Consider the following 9,327-nt stretch of genomic DNA (forward strand, 5'->3'; position numbering starts at 1 on the left):
ATCTGGATCAGCGATTATGTTGTGGGTGTTTCATTTTCATGGTCACGGTCCAGTCTTGTACAGTATATTGAAAGTGATTCTCCAGTGTCTTTGCAAATCTACAGAACATTAAAGGTGTCACTTATTTACCTGAAGTCATACAAATGAATTAAACAAAATATAATCATTGATTTTTTAATAAAGGAAACGCTTACAGGATGGACTTGTACATACTATCATTAAACAACTGATTACATGGGAACAACAGAAATAAATCAACATTAGTTCATTAATGTGATATAGCTTTAAATAATATGATTTACAGACAAACACATTAAATTAGTTTGAAATACTAGAAATTTGTTTGGACATTAAAAGCGCATGTTTGCAAATTGTCACTGAGGAAATAAGGTATGTTACTAGTATTAGCGTTATAAAGCACTGTTAAAATACTGCTTTTGCACAGTGTATTGCACCATGTCAAGGAGTATTGCCTAACTCTGAAGTAGTGAAGTCCGTTATTACTCTCCTTAAGGTTCATATGGTCTCGTCTTCTTGCCCACCTGTGACACATTAGCGATACTGGGTCCTTAAAGACACCAAAATTCCTAAACTACTACTCAAGCTTTCCTCTTTGTACTTTAAAAAATAGTTCAGTGAATAATCAGTTTTGCTCGTTCCACAAACACAGTCAATACAATTCATTTTTTTTACTTTAAGCTAGTTTTGCTGATATAACATAAGCTAAAGTAGCACAATGCAATGGAAGCCATTGGGTTAGCACTGTATAAGCTCCATTGAACATAATCTTCCATTGAACTGTTGTTCAACTGGGATGTTGGGATATACTGGTATGCTCAAAAAACAAAATACTGTCAACTGGTATAGCTAACAATGCTGTTGCACAGTTTGCACAGGTCTAGCCTGTTGACGGGAAGCTTCCTTTACATGTTAGCTATATTATCCTTGCAGCTCCAGTACAGAAGTAAAGCAGCAAACTGTCACTGTCCAGTGAAAAACATGTATCTCCAAAATTGTGACTTTTCAACTCTGAATGGAAATCAATGTAAAATAATAATTTTGTTCTCAAATAGTTTAAAGCATTTTATTGGTCTGTTCATCCAAAGTAGCTACAGGGTTTAAAACATGGGGGGTGGGGAAATGGACAAAAATGGAGATGCACGTTTTTCATTGGACAGCAGTGAAACGTCTCAGCTGATCACTGCATCTGAGGTAAAGTGTGCACATTTGATAGCATTCTGTTTGCACAGTGCAAATTGGTGGGGTACAAGTTTCCACCAGCATCACAGCTCAGTCCAACTTTGCGGTTCGACTACATTTGGGAATGAGTGGTAAATTGTGTAAATTAGATTTTTCACCAAACTACTTCTTTAAAGAGAGAGTGGAGCTTGCCAGCATTGATACAAGAGAACGCATGCACATACAGGAGAAACATACAGTGACTCAGTGTTTTCAGAGAGCTTCTACCTCTCAACCTATCAACACCTGAGACGGCTAGACTTCTAGACGGAGCTGCGCCTCTTCGAGAGGAGTCTAAAGGGGGAGATGCTTCTCAGCTCGGTGGACACAGTGCTGACGGCAGAGCAGCGCTGGGAGCTGCACACGCAGCCCGTGGAGCCGGGTTCGAAGAAGTGCAGGGGCGTCACTTCGCCCTGCTCCATCAGAGCGTCGCTGAAGGACATGTCCTGCGGGAGCATCACCATCTTCTCCCGGCTCTTGTACCACAGGCAGGAGCAGATGGTCTGGAAGTGGAGCACCTCGGCGTAGACGCTCTTCAGGCCCCGCCTCCTGGTGTCCTGCTCTGCTTGGACCGGTGGGTTCTGGGCTTTGGTGCGGCGAGGAGGCGGAGCTTTCTGCTTGTCTCCAGAGAGCAGAGCCCGCTGCTCGGCGTCGCGCCTTTCGTCCTCGGCGTTCATGGTCATGAAGCGCAGCACCACCAAGTTTAGGAAGGCTCCTATCACCGTCAGGCCCATCAAGATGTAGACGAAGCAGAAGGCCACGTAGCGGGGGTCGTTGTGGAGGGCGTTGTGTCTCTGCAGTGCAACGTAGTCGCCAAAGCCGATGGTGGTGAGGGTGATGAAGCAGTAGTAGAAGGCGTGGAAATAGCTCCAGTCCTCGTAGTGGGAAAAGGCGGCTGCTCCCACACAGAGGGTGCCCACGCAGGAGAAAAAACCTATGATCACCATGTTGGCCATGGAGACCTCCGGCCGCCGCAGGCCAGCGCATTTCTTGGCTTTGTGGAGCAGGAAGCGGACGAAGGTGTTGATGCGTTCGCCCAGGCTCTGGAACATCACCAGGGTGAGCGGGATGCCCAGCAGCGCGTAGCCCATGCAGAATGCTTTCCCTGCATCTGTGCTGGGAGCAGCATGGCCATAACCTAGGAAATGATCAAAGTATCCAAGAATCAAAATCCACTGCACAACCATAACTCATTAAACAACAAGATTTTTTTCATTTTAGTTTTCTTTAGCTATAATTACCCCCAAATTTGGAGTTTTCTTTAATAACTTTGTTCAGTAACTTTGGTAAAGCTGCACTAGCCCTCTCGCGAGAGCTGCGTAATCCTGGATGTCCGTCAGAACTGTGTAAAGTACTGTTACTATTACTCTGTGCGTGTAGAGCCTGTCCAGTAGGGGGAGCTCAAATCGCGATTTGAATTTACAGCAGTTGTGTAAAAGCTCCAGGGGGCGCTCAAGAGCAAACACAAATTCTCACATAATACTGCTTAAAATATGAGCAACATATTTTCTTTCTTTAGTGTTACTCAACAAAGTAATATAACTGAGTCAGACGTTTTCTTTTAGTGTAATATAGTAACCTGTAGGGTTGACTTCCCTGCCTCACACACCCTTCACCCCTGTCATCCCCCCAGGCTACTTTCTGTTGGGTGTTCACCTGTCTTTTGATTCTTTGCCTAATCTCAGTGTTAAAAGCTGTAAGAAAAAGTATAGACTAAAAGATAGATAGTATCTATCTAACATGCAATAAAAATGAATGCATTTTATTTTTATTAGAAACTGTAGTATTTTAGAATCTTGAGATGTCATACTCAAATTCTTTTAAGGCAACAGGTTATCAATTTTGTGGAGTTAATTTGTTGCCAAAAAATCTATCCCACATGAAATTTAATTTTGAGAATGTTATATCGACACAATTTGTGTTAATTCTTTTAATCAATATCTGTTGATATAACAATTTGTGTGTGGAACCGATGTACACATTTAAGGTATTTTTCAGTGTGAAGAAATGGGCAATATTCAAACACAAAGAACCAACAGGAGGAGTTTCTGAGGGCACATTAAACAGAGCAGATACTGGAGCTGGTTTCCGATAGTTGAACATTAAAGCGATAGCTTGGTGAAATATCAGCTGTACTCATTTTTCGCTTCAGGCTACTGCGCATGTGGTTGACCAGTCTTTTTTTAATTTTTATATATATATATATATATATATATATATATATATATATATATATAATATTAAACATTTGTTTTGTAGATAACTGTGTAGATAACTTTGATGAAAAAAGCTAAATTTGTGCAAATGTAATGCTTTAGCATGCTATTCTCATCACCACTGATGAAACTTTGCATATTGGATCTAAGGTAGACTGTTGATTTCAGCAGTAAATACAGTCTGTAAAGATTATTTCACATTACAATAAAATCATAATAAAATCGAATCAAACACGATATGACATTGCAGTAAATACAAATAAACATAGAAATGCAGTCAGAATGTGTTGTTTTCGAATAGAGGTCTTCATACCATGGCTAGAAGACTCCAGTTAGAAGAACACAGGTTTGGTTTCTGACGTCTCTGTGAACTTTAGTCACTGTCTTTTTTTTTTTTTTTTTTTTTTTTCAGGTCCACCAGCACCTCATCTTATTTAGATTCATCTGATCAGATAAACTAGGTGTTTTTGGTTAAAGCCCTGGACTTTCTTCGGTAAGGTTTATAAATAAATAAAGCCTCTATAACACTCTCACACCTACATTTGCAATGTACTGTTTATTTGGTTATTTGTAGTTATTCTAATGTCAGTAGGATTCTTTCAACAAATAAGCACTTATTACTCGCTTTCTCATGCCTAAGATTTTTGCACAGTCCCTTATATAAATTCAGACATCATAATGACGCATGTGTGCTTTCTGGGAAAGAGTGACGGAAAGTAAACACTCCCTCACTCATCCTCAAGCTGCCGAGGAGTTGAAAGCAAATTCTACAAATGTGAATCGCAGATTTCCACTAGTTAAACACAGATCCAGATGGTGGAAGCTCTGGGAAACTAGCTCCTAATAAAGTCAGATCTACACTGTAAAAAATGAAAAAGGTAGACACAAGTGTTTGTGTCCTTTTAGCTTGGTGGAAAACAGTTAATGGATTCATTCGACTAGGATCAAAGCAGCTAGTTTAACAGAGATGTATCCACTGTACCTGAAAATTAAAGGGGCTACAATGGGTTGTTTGAGCGATGCCATAGAGCCATTTTTGATTCCATTATTGTAAAAAATGTATAAATGTAAAGAATTTTTATATTGGTAAAAAACCTTTACATACACTTGTTTAAACCTGTACCAGGTTTTTTACATACATATCTCTTACAAAAAAACAGAACTGAGTGGTTTCAGACATTCTAAGGTTTACCCATTGCTGTAGGAACATCTCATTGAAAAGCATTATCAATAGAATGGGACAAAAAAAAACCTGACCTGATGTTCTTCTGTGGCTGAATGCAATCAAATTCTCACAGAAATGCTCCCATATCTAGTGTAAAGTCCTCCTGGAACAATAGAGACTGTTACTGCCCTCGATTTGAGAAGAAACATCGGATGAGCAGGTGTTTTCCATCACTCTTAATAATGAGATCTGTAATAATGCTTCTATATAACTAAACAACTACGCAAAGAACCCTTTGCATGCATATTTGGCTCTTTGCCTGGTTAAAGGGTTCTTCACATTGGTAGAAAACCTTTCTCAGGTGGGACTATATAGGTCCCTTATTTTTTTTTTTTAAAGTGTTCTATTCATGAAGCACCAAAAACTATTGTTACAAGCCAGAGAGCCCTTGTTGCTGAGAGTGTATACAGTAGGTTAAACACTCTACGGTGTCGAACATGGCTCCATATTGCCAGTTTTGGAATGAGAGCCGAATGAGCTAAACAGGCTGCTTAATGTCTTGGATGTTGTTGTTTTTTTTCTGACAAGTGGCATTAGGCTTGTGTATAACCTACCGCATTTATTTGTACTTGCTCTGTTTAAACGGCAGGTAAATATTAGGACTTTCATCCATTACACTTAGCTCTCTCAATATTATCTCAGTGATGCTGTAAATGCCTCAGAGTGGGGCAGACTAATACCACGTTTGATTTGAGATATATGGTCCGTTTGTGTGCCGTCTTCAGTGTTGCATGGTGAAAGTCAGAGGCTGAAAGACCTCTGGGCAAACATCTGTTATGCAAACACTCCTTATCAGCCGAGCTGAATCTAAATGTGTGTAAAATGCCTTACTTAATGTCTGGCATGGATAGCAGTAAGTGTAAAATACAGATTTTAAGAAGACTTCCAAAACTAAAGGATTTGCCCTTAATATTGGTAACATCAAGGAAAATGTCTAAATTCCAGGTTGTAAATGTACACTACACTGAACATGGTTCCATATGGTACTGAAAAGGATTCGCTGACTCACAGCAACAGTTTATCCCTTTTTGGTGCTATATATAGAGTCATTTTTTAAAGCGGTTAATGAAGAACCGTTTATCTGAGCAAAAAAAAAAAAATTTTTTTTAAGCATTCATAGTTTTTTTTTTATTCTCTTGGTTCTGTATAGAACCACTGTCTTGGCTGAGGAACCTCATTTTAAAAGTGTTTAATATCAAATATTTAGGTTTTAGACTCTTTTGTGTCACCATTTTTACCACACATCCAATGTTACGTTGAACTAATGGGATATTGAGAGTTCACCATGTAAAGCTTAACTGCGCCAGCAGATAAAGATCAGTGTTAAAGGACAGAACGTAGCCTTCACACTGTAAACACTGCTGTTGAGTTCATAGGCTATTCTAATATTATTATAGACTAATATGCACATAAAAAATAAATGAAACCCTGTTAATCACCAGTCCACCCTGATCCTTTTAAAGATCTGCTGGTTGATGACAGCTCCCTGCAGCTTATGCAACCATGTAATCAAAAACAGGTCATTTCATGATGATTTCATGGAAACCCACTGGCTCTCCACAATTATCACTTCCATCATGAGGCACTAATTGGACAGGTAAAAAACAGCGTCAGTACACAACAGAAGCGTCTGTCCTTAGTTTCTTCATTATTCTCCATATTCTCCTTCTTAATCGTATCTCTGAATTCCTCTCTGTTAGAAACGCAGTATGTTTTTTTGAGTGAAATATATATATATTATATATATATACTATATATATATATATTAGTATTTTAAGTATTTGAACCTTTCAAAAAGGTTAACACGTAACACATCTCAGATTATCAATCAGTGAAATCAGTTACTGATTTTTACTAGTTTCTCCATACAGGAAATCAGTGGATCCTCTACACTGCCTCAACCTAAAGTGGATCAATGATGCCATTCAAGTTACTTCTAATCATTTAGTTCATCTGTAAAGAGACATGAAACACACTAAAGAGCAGAGAGACCCCTCACTACCCTCCTGCCACTCATTCCAACTTTTTTAGAAGCACATCATGGTTTTAAATCTCACTGCAGCCAAAAGAAGAGAAGTTCATTTTGGGATATTAATGATCTCTGTCATATTTTATTACCCACTACATTCTTAAAATGTTTTGTTTTAAGATGAGGTTTTTTACAGCAACACAGCAAAGCTTTTGGTTGAAATACTTCATTACAACAAGGTGTTTCATCGTCTCCCAGAACAGAGGAGCAGTTCTCTACTGCAGCGTAGAGGAACAAACCCCCTAGTAATGCTTTCGATTCCAGAAGAAACATAGGATGAGCAGTTGTTCTTCAGCGGTTCTGTACTACAGATAATTGTCCTATTAGATCCATGACAATTCATGAAAATATGAAAGTTGGAGATAATTTAGCCCCCAGTACTGTAACAGGTATCTTTCAATGTGGAAATATTTTTGGACTCCAATTAAACTGAAGTGCTTGAACAGGTAAAAGGGGTAAAGTTAGAGAGAGAGAGAGAGAGAGAGAGAGAGAGAGAGAGAGAGAGAGAGAGAGAGAGAGAGAGAGCCCTACCTATCGTAGTGATCACAGTGATGGCGAAGTAAAAAGAGCCGGCGAACTTCCACTGCACTCCGGCTTTGTGCGGCTTTAGGAGCAACACCACCCCTTCAATTTCCTCGAAATCGGATTTGCTGAGGTTATATCTAATCCTCAACTGAAATTTCCGATAATCCAGCTTTTTCCTCTGGATTTTCTCCTGCTTGGACTCCAGCGCGTCGAACACTCCCGCTCCAATTAGCAAATAGGACAGGGTGCAGATAATTAAGGCGAGTGTCCGCACGTTCTGCCTCTTCATTTTCCTCAAGCCCCTCAAAAACGCCCCTCCGTGTGGAAAGCCTGCGCGCGCTGGGAACGACTTCGGAGCTTCATGTCTCTGCGGAGCCGAGCGTCTGTGACTGACCCCCTGGGAGTTCTCGGACGGAGGGTCCCCCCGCGCAGTCGTGGTCACGAGGGCCCGCACGCTGGGAGCTGTTCTTTCAGCACCACCCCCGAGCGGCGAAGAGCGCAGTCCTTATTTGGGCATTTGTTCCTTCGAGTTCAGCGCGCCGGTCATTAGGCAGCGCGGGCAAAGGGACTGTCCATGCAAATGAAATCATGAGAAGCATTGGGTACAGTTTGTGCCAGTGGTGTGGGTGGGCTGTCCCAGCTGAAAATGTGAGGGCTTCTGAGACTCGCCACTCGGACTTTTTTTAATAGGAGGGGTCAGAAGACTTATTATACAATAAGTACACACACACAAGTCACCAAGTAATTATATTTCTAAAGGTGCTATTGACATAAAATTCTCACTAGATGTCGTATATTTAATCCATATTCAATCAACACATACAAATAAATCAAACCATAGATGTCCATAAATTAAGTTATGTGTAATAATGAGAAATGACACAGGGAAAAGTATTGAACACATGAAGAAAGAGAAGTGCAAAAAGCCATAGAAAGTCACGACCAGCTGAAATCTATCAATAATTGGAAAGCAATTCTGCCACTTTGTGCAAATTAATATCAGCTGGTTCAACTGTTGGCCTATAGAAAGGTGTCTCATTACCAAGGTGCCACACAAGAAACATCTTATGATGGGTAAAACCAGTGAGCTCTATTCGCAAACTTATTGTTGCAAAACATACTGATGGCAGTGGTTACAGAAGAATTTCTAAACTGGCCACGACCAGGTGCTCTCCACAAGATTTCTGAAGAAAAGTCATGTTGAAGTGAGTTAAAGTTCAGCTCAACAACAATTAGACAAGCCTGTGAAATACTGAGAGAATGCAGTCTGCCATAATACACACCATGTTTGGTGGTCAAAAGGCACTGCACATCACCCCAAAAACACCATATCAACAGTGCAGTTTGGGGGTAGGAATATCATGGTGTGGGCCTGTTTTGCAGCATATGGCACTGGTACGCTTCACATAACTCAAAGAAGAATGAATGGACAAATGTATCGAGCCATTCTTGATAAAAAAAAAAATCTGCTGCCATCTACAGGATGATGAAGCTGAAACGAGGGTGGACATTTCAGCAAGACAATGATCCCAAACACACACAGCCAAGGAAACTCTCAATTGGTTTCAGAGAAAGAAAAAAATAGATGCTAGAACGGCTCAGACAATCCAACTGAAAATCTATGGAAGGAACTAAAGATCATTTATAGAGTTCATAGAAGGAGCACATGGACCCTTCAGCATTTGAAGAGAGTTTGTGTGGTAGAATGGGCCAAAATCACACCTGAGCAAAGCATGTGACTAGTTTCTCCATACAGGATGCATCTTGAAGCTGTCATCACCAGCAAAGGCTTTTGCACAAAGTATTAAATACATTTCAGTAAGCATGTTCAGTACTTTTTTTTCCCTGTGTCATGTCTCATTATTACACACAATTAATGGAGATCTATTGTTTGATTTTCATCTCCAAAATGGTGACTTTAGAGGAGAATGTAAGTGAATGTAAAATAGAAGTTTATTCCAAGTAATTTAGAGCATTTCTATTGGTCCATTCATCCAGAATTATGTCCACAGTGTACAGAGCCGATACAGGGTACAAAACTGAGAGAAAACTAAAAACTAAAATGGAGATACATGGTTTTCATTGGACAGCAG

General features: G+C 40.0%; 1 protein-coding gene across 1 annotated transcript; it reads right to left on the reverse strand.

Moving 5' to 3' along the window:
- Positions 1-423: 423 nt before the first annotated feature.
- Positions 424-7,570, reverse strand: kcnk3b (potassium channel, subfamily K, member 3b). The gene is made up of 2 exons (XM_072690405.1): positions 7,241-7,570; positions 424-2,377 (listed from the first exon to the last, which is right to left on the reverse strand). Exons 1-2 carry the CDS (start codon positions 7,521-7,523, stop codon positions 1,503-1,505), a joined length of 1,158 nt encoding a protein of 385 aa, XP_072546506.1. The 5' UTR covers positions 7,524-7,570; the 3' UTR covers positions 424-1,502.
- Between the last annotated feature and the right edge of the window lie 1,757 nt (positions 7,571-9,327).

The sequence above is a fragment of the Salminus brasiliensis genome, chromosome 10 (genome assembly GCF_030463535.1).
Source record: "Salminus brasiliensis chromosome 10, fSalBra1.hap2, whole genome shotgun sequence".
Taxonomy (NCBI): Eukaryota; Metazoa; Chordata; class Actinopteri; order Characiformes; family Bryconidae; genus Salminus; species Salminus brasiliensis.